Source organism: Podarcis tiliguerta (assembly GCF_965153285.1).
Source record: "Podarcis tiliguerta genome assembly, chromosome: 2".
In the NCBI taxonomy this organism is placed as follows: Eukaryota; Metazoa; Chordata; class Lepidosauria; order Squamata; family Lacertidae; genus Podarcis; species Podarcis tiliguerta.
Genome location: NC_139535.1, coordinates 55,173,944 through 55,186,712, shown reverse-complemented (window position 1 = coordinate 55,186,712; position 12,769 = coordinate 55,173,944). Strand labels below are relative to the sequence as shown.

General features: G+C 45.2%; 1 protein-coding gene across 2 annotated transcripts; it reads left to right on the top strand.

Annotated features, from left to right (window-relative positions):
* The first annotated feature begins 2,846 nt into the window (after positions 1 to 2,846).
* Positions 2,847 to 12,167, top strand: RMND5B (required for meiotic nuclear division 5 homolog B). 2 transcript variants are annotated; one of them, XM_083427030.1, is made up of 10 exons: positions 2,847 to 2,999; positions 3,421 to 3,589; positions 6,303 to 6,448; positions 7,967 to 8,101; positions 8,426 to 8,526; positions 8,946 to 9,112; positions 9,403 to 9,568; positions 9,646 to 9,748; positions 9,876 to 10,030; positions 10,566 to 12,167. In XM_083427030.1, exons 2-10 carry the CDS (start codon positions 3,451 to 3,453, stop codon positions 10,627 to 10,629), a joined length of 1,176 nt encoding a protein of 391 aa, XP_083283156.1. In that variant the 5' UTR covers positions 2,847 to 2,999; positions 3,421 to 3,450; the 3' UTR covers positions 10,630 to 12,167. The 2 variants fall into 2 exon arrangements, with proteins under 2 accessions (XP_083283156.1, XP_083283157.1); XM_083427031.1 differs by lacking the exon at positions 2,847 to 2,999 and having other exon boundaries at positions 3,566 to 5,790.
* The last annotated feature ends 602 nt before the right edge of the window (positions 12,168 to 12,769 follow it).

Sequence of the window (12,769 nt, the reverse complement as noted above, 5' to 3'; positions counted from 1 at the left end):
ACTGTAGCATCCCCTAACATTTCTGCTATTGTTGACCATGGCATTTATACTGTAATGAACGTTCAATACACATGCTTACGTTGCTCCACAACCAGTTCTTGCAGTCTTACCTAGGCCAGTTAGAGCAGCGAGAAGAAATGGGGCCATGCATAAGACAGTAATGGAGATGACTCTCTTGCCTCTGTTTCTTCGGTAGGGAGGTGGGTGGGTAGGTAGGGGGTGGTGATAAGGGGGAATCTTCTTGAAGCATTTTTCTGAATTCAAGGGTGCAAAGTCAGTATAATCCTTTATCTGGACTGCAATCTGAGATGATGGAGAACGGATTGATTGTGGTTTCTAGCATCCTGCAGCTTCTCTTCCTGCTTTAGAACAGTGTTTGCTCACCCAACTGGCAAGAAAAGTGTGAGGTGAGCACAGAGAGTTTGGCATGCCCAAGCCATTTGAATTCAGGAAATGTACAGCGTAACTAGCAAGAGCAGAAAACAAAATAATTATCTGCTGGCTGGTAGAGGATTTGACAGATCTGATGACCAAATATTGTGCTGGGTGTGGGATATCCAGTCTTATATAACACAGCTTCCTTCCCTGCAAAAATTTCTCTAAACTATACTGCAACTGAAGCAGCTAAGCAATTTAATTTATTAGCCTGAGAAACTGGCTGAGCTTCACTGTGGCCCCGCCACCTCTAGAAATCTAATGTATTTATTGGATACCTATGATGTGTACTTGGCTCATGTCCAAGCCACAAGCCAAAAGCCAAAGGCCTGGGTTAGTGAATGGTGGAATGGAAATTAATGAAGAAATTGCAAAATAGATTGCATAAGAACACCAGGCTGCATAAAAATACTAGGCCTGGTTGGGAACGTGCTTCCTACAATTCCAGTTGAATTGGACTTCCCTGGTCCCAGGAAACTGCAGAGGCTTGGCTTGTTTTTCTTGTCGGACAGCCGGCTGTTGAAATCCCTTGTTTGTTTCACTGTGCCCACACCAGTCCAGTGCTCTGTTGGCGCCTCATCCAAAATCCCCAAAGCAGGTTTCCACCCATCAATTAGAGCTGTGCAGAGTTGAGGAGCAACCCAGGAGAGGGCGGCACCAAAACTTGGCAGCAAAGCCAGAAACCAAGCTGCTAGCTCAGATGCCACAGGGAAGAGTTGAGGCGTCACAGGGAGCAGTAGTGCTTGCCTTCTAGAGCTGCTGGACAAACCAGTTTCCTGAATTCCACAGGACTGATTCATTCCCTGGAAGGAGATGGGGCCCGGGCAGGTGCCACTGATACAAAGAAATCTGCGGTGCTACAGCTCCAATCCAAAAACACTTGGAAAGCTCAGACGTCCTGGCCCCTCCAGCCATCCTGCATTTGGCATGTGTTTCCTCCAAAGGTCTATGACAGCAGTGTTTCCTTCTTGGCCCCCAGCCCAGAAACCTGGTCTCTACAGCTTTTCCTACTGTGGAGACAAGCGTGTCACTCCACTTGACATTTCTTCCCACTACAGCTGGATATAAGACAGCCTCACAAACATGTACTGTTCACTTTGGTGTTTTTCAGTGGTGGGATTGTTCCTCAGTTCTGCTATTTCATTTCCTGGACCTGTAGGTGAACATTGCTCAACAATCCTTTCCCACTTTTGTGGTTTATATCCAGCAAAGATGTGGACGCTACATTTTTGTCACAAGCCAAGGTCAGAGATTTTCTGTAGACTAGCTCCTATTTTTCAGCTGCTGTAGCTTCTGTCTATAAAGTGGACTGCCTGTGGATTCGCCTTTGTCAACATTGAGGCACCCAAACAGGTACTGATGCTCCACTGCAAGTCTACTGTACTAGCATTGTGGAAACATAGCACAATTCATCTGCATAAGCAATGGCCAAATTGCTGTGCATGAGCTGGGTGTTTAGCTGTTTTACCAAATTTTAATCAATGTGTGATTGAAAAAGAAATGCACACATAAGGAAAATAAAATGTCTGGCACATGTTGCTCATTGTTTTCAATGTAATGCCCCAGCTGAAAACCTTAGAAGAGCAATGAGATACCATGTGCATTTCATAAAAGTTGAACGGACTGCAGTCTAGTGTTTTCCAAAAAGTAAGGGACCACTGCTGATTTGCCTCTAGAATAAATATATAGGAAATGAGTTGTTAAGCCTTCATATAAGCCACCAATAAATGAATGTACCATTGGTAATGGAAAGCAGGGATACTTCTTATTTTCCCTTCTTGCCCCAATGGAAGTAAGTCCCGTTTAACGCAATGGGACTTTCTACTGAGTAGATGTTTATAGGGTTGCACAGTAAAGGTAAAAACCAATACACTGGATTTAAGTTGGAGGTGTAACTGGATGCCACCAGAGCTCTCCCAGAATTGGGCTTATATGGCTCTAGATAAACCAACAGGCTACCTGCATTTTGTATTGGGTGAAGTTTCAAGGGCAGCCCCATGCAGAATTCACTACAGCAATCAAGATGAATATTTACGTAGACATGCTCCTTGAGCAAATATTAAAGGTTGGTACCACCTCTGACACCTTGAGCTGAAGAATTAACAGAAATGCTTCAGAAAAGCCATAGTAAAACATGCCAGGGCTGTGTCACCAGTTGGAGCACTAAAACTGCTAGGATTGGTTGTTCTTAATAGGTACCTTTTTAGATAATGAGCTACTTTTCACAAACCGACAAGCCTCTGCCTGATCTGTCACTGCAGAAACACTTCGTTTGGGCTTTCAAACTAAAAGTGGGTTCTGATTAGCTCTAAAAATGGTTCACTCCAGTCCTGCACTGCACGTCATCCGAGCCAAGAATGGTCCGTTCCACCCAGCTGTTGCCCGTTGATGGTTCATTCCAGGCACACCCTATCCGAAAATGAGGATGGTTTGATCCATCATTAGAGAACTTTAGCAGTTATGCCTATATAGGACCGCACCAGGGAAGGAGGCGGCTTGATACGCAATTATTCTTCTGTTGTTCCGGTCCGGAGAAGATTGACGTCTCATTCCGCGACTCTCAGGTTAGCTGTTCTCTTTCCCCCTTCCCCACCCCGGCTGTCCCTGGAAATGGTGCCGTCCAGTGCTCACACCGACCAGTAAAGGAATGTGCCACTGTAATATAAGGGGTGTGCGTGTGTTCTCCACCCCCACAGTACGGTGGTCTAGTCTCGCCCAGAGAGTGTGTTAGACCGGTTAAAGCCTATGGTGTCCCTCACCTTCCCAGTTTGAACGCTCCGGGCCGTGAAATACACACTCCCAGCCCATAAGGGGCTGCCACAGTACCTTTCTCGGCCAGTACCAAGCGGTTAGGGAGGCCGGGGGTGGGTGGGGGGCTTCCTTTCCGTTCCCTCTCTTTCTCCCTGACACCTTCCCCTTTGGCTCGGGTCTTATGGCCGCGCCGGGCCAGTGACTGATTGGGCGCTCTTGTCCCGCCTCCTCCAGGGCGCGCGCGGCAGAGGCAAGGCCGGGGCGATGGAGCGCTGCGCCTGCGTGGAGAGGGAGCTGGACAAAGTGCTGCAGAAGTTCCTGTGCTACGGCCAGCACTGCGAGCGAGGTCTGGAGGAGTTGCTGCGCTACGTCAGCCAACTGAGGGAGGAGCTGGGCGCTGCAGGTACGCGCGGGGGCCTCCGTCTGGCGGTGGCCAGTCGGCTCCTACCTCTGAGGGAGCGAGGAAGGAAGGGCGGGAGGGTCGAGGGCGACGTCGGGAGCGGCTACAGCTGGCGGCTTCTCGAGTGTACTCCTCATTAGTTCGAAAATATAAGCCCCACCGAGCACAGAATGACCCACCCACATTATTTATTACATTTATATCCCGTTCTTCCAAGAGAGGGTGGCCTGTTTTGTCCTTCACAACGACAACCCTGTGAGGTAGAGCTTAGGCTGAAGGGGAGTGGCTGGCCCAAGGTCGCCCAGTTTGGGTTTAAGAGTGGCTAGCTTCATGTGGACACTGTGGACACAACCCTGTCGTGTAAGGTAGGCTAACTTGATATTGTGGCAGGGCTGCTCCTTTTCTTTTTAGATGCATCAAATGTGTGAAGTGTTATCCTCAGCTGGCAGATATATAATGTGGGTGGGTGGGGGAATTTGTAATCCCTGGAGCCCCAAAGGCAATGAAATGTAACTACAGGGTGCATCATTTGCTTCAGTCATTTTACAAGTGAATTAGTTGTGAGTCCCTGTCCAAGGAACCGGAACAAATCTGGTTGCATTGTAAGCTTGAGTTACCAACAGTGGAGTGTGTGGTGTGCTCCTTGTGGTAGCTGGAAGCTTGTGTGCTTCCTAAAGGAAGTGGTCAGTAGGTTTCTGGGTTAAGATAGGACTTGTATTGTCCATTCTGTAGCTACACAGTCTAACACATTTCTAACTTCTAACCCTGCCATCAGCCTGGACCAGTCGTGGAACAGGTTATAGTGGTACCTCGGTTTCCAAACTTAATCCGTTCCTGAAGTCTGTTCTTAAACCAGATACGTTCTTCAACCAAGGTGCACTTTCCCTAATGAGGCCTCTTGCTGCCGGTGCCTTTCCACCGTTTGGCTTCCATTCGCAGACCGAGGTAAAGTTCGCAAACCAGAACACTACTTCTGGTTTTGTGGAGTTTGTAAACCGTGTAGTTCGTAAACAGGACTGTTCGTAAATCGAGGTATCACTGTACTGTCTTGAAGTCCTCAAACCTTTTGAAACAGAAGCCAAAGAATGGTTGATCGAAGATAGCCATAAATATTATATACGTTGGCATAATGTAGAGTTGTTCAGGTATCAATGGTAGTGCTATTGACCTGAAGATACAAATTTCCCACAAATCTGAAGTAACTGTGGAGGAGGATGTACTGAAATATCTTCAGGAATGACAGTACTGGTAGATTGTGATCCATCTTGGTAGGGAAGTTGACGTTTACAACCTCAACCTCCACCTCTTTGCTGGAACAGTGTCTTTGGGAGACTATCAGTACATTGAAACTTCAAGGAAATCTCTGACAAAAGGGAAATTTTGGCATGAGTTTGCTGAACCAGAATTTATCAGTAAAGTTGTTTGTTTAGGACTCAGAACCAAGGTTTTCTCTAAGACTAATGATGATAAATTGGCACAGCAAAGATTGTGTTAACCAATGAAAGCTATTGTTTATGTTACTAATAGATTAGTGAAAAGGTTGAATGTCTGTTTTGCTTTTATAGAAGGTTCTCCTGTTTTCTTGAAGCACATTATACCATAATTTATATATCATCTATTTGAAAGCAGCAAGATTCCTAGAATTGGTTTTGAGTGTGGGAAAAGCCAGTGTGGTGTCATGGTTAGAGTGCTGGACTAGGATTTAGGAGACCACTTTATAAATCCCTATGTGACCATGAAAGCTCATTGGATGACCTTGAGCTGGTCACTATCTCTCAGCTTATCCTACCTCATAGGGTTGTTTTGAGGATAAAAAGGAAAGAGGGAGAATTATATATGTCACCTTGAGTTCCTTGGAAGAAAAGTGGGATAGATGTAATAATAAATAGATAAAATTAAGATCCCACCCACCCATAGCCCCATAATCTGTTCATTCTCTTACTGGTGAGCATAAATTTCTCCCAAGACTAAGATCTGGGGGGAAACTGTTGGCTTCTGTTAATTCCTACCTGTTCCAGATCAGATTTGTAAGCAATAAGGAAGTCTTGCTCTATAGACTACAGGTAATTTGCATCTTACATGATGGTTCAGTTCTGGGAGTCCACATGTAAATGCAAAGATGTGCAAAACCGGAAACTGGTCAGCTTTGGGTGTGAGGATTCCAGGATGTTGCCAGAGCCCTAGCACTGCCTTCCCAGAGCCAGGTAAGTCGGTGATCACAGCCTTGTGCGGGTGGGTGGAGAATAAATAAATGGAGAGTGGGTTTCCCCTGCTCTCCATGTATTTAATAATTCTTCTTCCTTGGCGATCACTCGTAGCTGACTAAGATTGTCTTCCATAAACACGGTTTTAACAATGAGTCCATAAGTGACTGTGGAGGCCAATGCTGGCTCCACATGTCCTTCCACAGTGGGGACATTGGGCGGGAGTTGATCTCGGTGTGGATTTGCCAAGCGTGCCTTCCTCTTAGCACGTTTCTCCCTTGCATCCGGAGTTTGAGTGTCTTCAAAGCACATGACGCCTTTGGTAAAGGCTGTTCTCCAACTGGAGCGCTCACAGGCAAGTGTTTCCCAATTGTTGCTGTTTATACTACTTTTTAAAATACCCCGCTGCACACAGTTGCAATCGTGTAAGTAAAATAAGTGTAAGATTCGAGTTACTTGTATGCTCTTGAACTGGCACCCACACTAAGATATAATTGCTGCTTCTCCTGCAGCCTTGCAACGAACGCCACTGTCTGCTACTCTCTCCCTGGTTATGTCCCAATGCTGTAAGAAGATCAAAGACACAGTGCAGAACCTAGCTTCAGACCACAAAGACATTCACAGCAGTATCTCTCGTGTGGGCAAAGCAATCGATAGGGTGAGTAGGTTTCAGGAGCAAGGTGGGAACCCAAGCATTTAAAACTGAAAACTTGATGAGTTTTGAGAGCAAATGTTTTTCTTGTATGTGCTCCATCGCCCTATATAGAGCTCATTATTGAAACATGGGTCTTTAATGGATTAGTGCAGTGTGCATCTTCTCTCCTGTATTGTGCTTTGACTACATCCACACTGCCTGATTTTATCCAGGCCCACAAATGTCTCCCTGTTTTTCCAACCTGCAGAACCAGCGTCTTTCCTCTGTGTTAACACTGAAATCTAGAATTCTGCATAAAAGAATACAGTCATACCTCGGGTTGCGAACACTGTGGGTTGCGCATTTTTGGGTTACGGACGCGCCGAACCCGGAAGTACTGGAACGGGTTACTTCCAGGTTTCGGCACTTGTGCATGCACAGAAGCGCTAAATCATGCTTTGCGCATGCACAGAAGCGCCAAATCGCGTCACGCGTGTGCACAGACACGGTGCTGTGGGTTGCGAATGCTCCGGGTTGTGAACGTGCCTCCCGCACGGATCACATTTGCAACCCAAGGTTCCACTGTATTAGGTTGTCCAGAGTTCAGTATTTCTAGTAAACACATGTGTGCTTTGTATTGGCTAAATAAGGGTGTCTCCTGTTTTTTCTTTTTCTTCACAGACATAGTTCAAATGGGATTAGTTTTGGTTTTGCAGGGCTAGGAGTGAAAGCACGGGGGGCATAAAGCAGAAGAATCAGAGTTGAATCTTGTGAGAATTTCCTTGACTATTGCCAAGGAGAGGGATATTATTTAAGCCTTGATAGTGAACACGACTAGAAACCATTGCAAACTCTGTTCATGCCATGATAATGTGATCTCTCTGCAGTTGCCAAGATGGCTACCCACCTTGCTTTCCAACATACATAAGTTCCATCAAATGACTATACCCCCTTTTTAAACTCAGAGCTGAAGAACTAGTGGCAAGCACTGTGGGAAGCCCAGATCATAAATAAGTTTTTGGAGTTGAAACCGGTAATTCAGCTGTTGTCATTTAAGAAATTGAAGGAAGTTCTCCTGCCTCAACTGAGGATTGGGCCTAGGGTCCCTCCCCATCAGTATCTATGGAGAGGAAGACTTAACCCATGTGCTTTCCTTTTGCTGTTAAATCAAGAGCATCCACATTTCTCCAGCACACAACAAGCCTTTCTACCTATCCAATTCCTTGCTCTGAGGTTCCTTAGCTCTGTTGCTTGCCTGTCGTCTTTTCTCCCAGACTGTATAAATTACTAGAAACAAGTTACTGACAAGAATGCCCCTGAATTTGAAAAAAAAGACTTGCATGGGGTGCAATATGGCTGCCACTACTATGTCCAAAACTTCAGTATACCTCTCTAGCTGTCTGTAGATACTGCCAAATTCATAGTGATATGGGATTGCAGCTAGTATTGTACTCAGTGCTGATGGAAAGCCACTTATTTCTACTACTTGTTCTGGGGCTTTCTTTAGTGCTTGTGAATGACTGACGCCTTGTTCTGTTCCAGCATTTTGATGCTGATTTGTGTGGCATTGTTCCTGCTATGGTCTGGGAGTCTCAAGAGAAGCAGATCCTGGTGTTGGCCATCATAGAGCACCTCTACCAACAAGGGATGCTAGGAGTGGCGGAGGAACTGTGTCAGGTACAGGGGTTTGAGGAGATGGAAGTGTAAATGTTATTTGCATGGTGTATGGGAACCGATAGTTGCATCTCTACATTGTGCCACGGCGCTGCTTGGTATTGGCCATTGAGATGTGCCAGGAAAGGTCTCTGTTTCCTGCTTGCATATGCAGGAGGATCAGAAGCTTGAACCTGCCAGCCAGTTCCACTGCAAAGTACAACAAGCTGCCTATTTTGCTGCCTCTTCTATCCAACCTGCAGAGGATGGATATGTACTTGACAGCCTCCCTCTGGGAATATTTACCTTGCCTTGAGCCTTGTTCTAATTTGGCTTGCCCTTCCACAGGAATCCACTGTGAATGTGGATGTAGACTTTAAAAAGCCATTCCTGGAACTTAACAGTATATTGGAAGCTCTGCACAAGCAGGATCTGGAGCCTGCTCTGAGGTAAGAATGATGAGCTATATTCTGTTTCCCCTCTTAGGAATAATAAGTACAGTGGGAGAGGAAACAGAGTCCTAACAGAATGATTTTGAAGTAGGGCCTATGGCAAGGGCCATTGGGGGAACCACACTCCTCATTATCAGTGAGCCTATCCACTCTGTGGGTCTGCCATCTTTTCTCTTCCAACAAGCACCAAGAAGTTCTGCTTGTTTTGTTTTCACTCATTATCTTCTACACAAGGCCAAGGTATTCCTGTAATAAGATACCTGAATTTGTGAGCTCACAGCATGCTGAGAAAATGCTGCTTCAACCTGCCTCAGACCAGGTCGTCCACAAATATTAGCTTGGATTGGAGTAGCACCCATTCTAAGGGCAGCTTTATATGTAGATGATGGCATTGAGCAGTGTTGTCTCTTGCTCAGTTGGGCAGTCTTCCACCGACAGCAGCTGGCAGAAATGAACAGCAATCTGGAGTTCCGGCTGCATCGACTCCACTTCATCAGGCTCCTTGCTGGCGGTCCAGGCAAGGAGCTAGAGGCCTTGAGCTACGCACGCCATTTCCAGCCCTTTGCTCACCTGCATCAGCAAGGTGAGGCTGTTTCCAGAAGCCTACTCTGCTACTTGCTCCTTGGGAGGAGCTTTCTTGCCTTTAGGCTGTTTCTCTGGGCCTTGCCGCACCCAATAGAATGGGCTCATATTTTGTTGCTTCAAAGTGTTTGGAGTTTCCCTTTTTAGTAGGGGAAGTCTTGGGAGTTGTTGACTCAGCCTGGTCGTTGTCATAGGTATCACCATTTCCCAATAACTGGTTCCATAACAGGCCAGCCCCGTTAGCAAAAGTATGTTTACCTGAGTGCTGCTTCCTGCATTTGTCATCTGCAGAGATCCAGGTGATGATGGGCAGCCTGGTGTACCTGCGTTTGGGCCTTAAGAATTCTCCATATAGGCATCTTCTGGATGAGAGTCAGTGGACTGAAATTTGTGAGATATTCACTCGTGATGCCTGTGCCCTGTTAGGTCTCTCAGTGGAGTCACCTCTGAGTGTCAGGTAAAGCTTGTTATGGGTGGGACTGGTGGTGAGTTGAGCAGTGCTGAGTTATCTCCTCCCTCCTTCTCTCTCGGCAGCTTTGCTGCAGGATGTGTAGCACTGCCGGTGCTGATGAACATCAAGGCTGTGATTGAGCAGAGACAGTGCACGGGTGTCTGGAGCCACAAAGATGAGCTGCCTGTGAGTGCCTGGCCCATTCAGGGGTAGGGTGCTATGAGAGAGCTGCAGGGTGGGGATATTTTTGTGAAATAATGTTAACTATAACAACCAGGTTATGGGCCTAATTATTTTCTGCTTGTTTTATCAGATTGAAATTGAGCTTGGGATGAAATGCTGGTACCACTCGGTCTTTGCATGTCCCATTTTGCGACAGCAGACAACTGATTCTAACCCACCCATCAAGCTCATCTGTGGGCATGTTATTTCTCGAGATGCCCTTAACAAGCTCATCAATGGAGGGAAGTGAGTGGTTTTTACAAACTGTTACTTTCCTCAATTCTGGGAGGCTGTGGATGACGAACTCTTGCCTGAAAACTTGAAGTATCCAGGCTCTCCTACCTGTGAAATGCTGTGGTCACCCCGACAGGATTAGATTCCCCACACAACTCATTTCCATGTACCTTAGGTCCAGGAAGTCCCTTTCATCTTGAAGCAGTTTATCACTATCATTTTATTTTTTTTGGACTACATGATAGTTTCACTGTGTCTGCTGCCCTCTGCTGGGTAACTAGGTCATACTGCAGTTCCTATAGTAAGGGGGAGCTTAGTACTGCTCCTTGTAGTTTCTTAGTAACTGGCAAGCCCAAGGCCAAATCAGACTTGTTAAGAGGGCAGAGAAGAGAGTGAGGTAGTGGACCAAACACCAGGACTTGCTAGTGGTCTACTGGAAGTATGGGTCTGGGTCAGCTTCCTGCTTATCTGCTTTAGTGGTCTGGTAGGACTACTTGCCAATGAGAATTCTAAGGCCTTGTTTTGATTCTGATCTTTCTTTGTGCAGGCTGAAGTGTCCATATTGTCCCATGGAGCAGAGCCCAGCTGATGGAAAACGCCTAATCTTTTGATAATGGCATGCCTTGGAGATGTTCTGGTGAAAATAGGCTATTGGGATAATGCTTGATGGAAGGTGGCATATGCTGGCAGGAATGGTCTTCTGCTGTGAACAGTATTAGCTGCTACATGCTGGGAACTGACTGTAGCTCACTGGGCCAGAGGAGAGCAATCTTATGTCTACTGTAAGCCAAGCCACATTATTCTGTACTCCTCGCAACATACAACTTCCTAGGATTCTTCCTGGGAGCTTTAACTGGCAGTGATCCTTCCTAGCAAGATGGTTTACACTCTCCCCATGCATAGCTCTACTTGTTGAGATACAGCTTGTATCACAAATAGTACACAGGGAGCTGTTGCTATTTTTAAAACACTTCAAGATAAATCTAGGGCTTTTTTTCTGTTTCAATCCATCAGTTTGAGGGGGGGGGGAGCCTTAGAGCTGCCTTTCTCTTCCCACTGCCCAATATGTGCTTTTGACAATGGGAAGGATGGAATTTAAGTTGGGAGAAGTATGCTGGAAACTTGGCTTACTGCTATTTTGAAGAAAAGTTTAAAATAGGTTGGAAATGCAATGGTGAAAATATTTGAATCAACTAAGGTGGAAAATTCGGCCCTCTGTGTACTAATACACAGTGTAGCTCTTCAAAAAACAAGGGATAAGGTGTATTGTTTTCTAATGAAAATAACACAAGTGAAAAACTGGGACAGCACTATATTAAAGAAATTCATACTTTATGACAGGTACATGATAGCAGCTTGCTGCTTTTGAGTGTTAGAAAGCCTAGCAAAGCTACTTTATCCATTGTGAAGGAGTAGAAAATGGAGAAAGTACCATGACTTTGTGCAGGTTGAGAAAGCTGGTAGAATAGTAACTATCATTGAGACATCCTTAAAAGTAGGTATAGTCTATTTTATTCAAGAAATTTGAAGTAACCCTTTCCCCTGTTGCTGACAATTCACAGCATTTGCAAGTACTCATTAAGGTTACAGATACACATCAGAACCTGACTAGGTGAACTATTTTAGGCAATGGTCCTAAAAAAGCTCTGTAATATGGGAGAATGGGGGTATGGATAATTAACAGGGATCTTGAATCTGATTTAGAGATTTGAACTCCCTTGGAACGAGACCCGAAAGTAATATTAAAACAACTGGCAGAGTTTAAATCTGTGTTGCTTGAAGTCTGAACTTAGCTCTGAAAGCTGAGCCCATTTTTATTAGAACGGTGAGGGTAAATAGTTTAAAGCTGTAGGTGCAGGAGTTGGTGCCTACAAGTTGCACTTTAATTAGATTTTTGTTGTTGTTAAAAAAAATGCAGTAGTTTGGAGTATCAGTCTGGAATAACAGTGGATGTGAAGATCTGCACTAGCCTGGGGAGAGACGTTTAAAGATACTTTTATGATGCCACAGAAACCCTTTGACATCAAAGGGTTTTTTCCACAATGCATGTATTCTTAGTTTTTCTTCCTCCGAGGCACCAGGAACTGTTAAACCCAGAATAGAGATGGATGGCATGGAAATACAGCTAAATAAATTTCTTTTCAGCAAACTTGTGTATGGTTTTTGGTGTTGATATATTTAAAACAAAAAAGAAACATTTTCCTTAAAGCAGACACGTTCTTGACAATATTGCTTTTAAAGTCTCCCAGCAGAGCAAAACTCTTACACAAGTGTTGTAGTAGTAGTAATAATAATTTATTATTATTTATACCCCACCCATCTGGCTGGGTTTCCCCAGCCACTCTGGGTGGCTTCCAACAAAATATTAAAATACAACAGTCCTTCAACAATTAAAGGCTTCCCTAAACAGGGCTGCCTTCAGATGACTCTAAGTCTGGTAGATGTTTTTCTCTTTGATATCTGGTGGGTGGGCATTCCACAGGGCGGGTGCCACTACCGAGAAGGCCCTCTGCCTGGTTCCCTGTAACTTGGCTTCTCGCAGCAAGGGAACCACCAGAAGGCCCTTGGCGCTGGACTTATTGGAACTGTCCATCTCTCTTCACCATGCATTCTGTGTTTACTTGATAAAGTTTACTTTATCAAGTTTACCAAGATAAAGTAAACTTTATCAAATAAAATAAAATAAATTTTATTACCGTATTTTTCGCTCTATAGGATACACCCGACCATAGGACGCACCTTGTTTTAGAG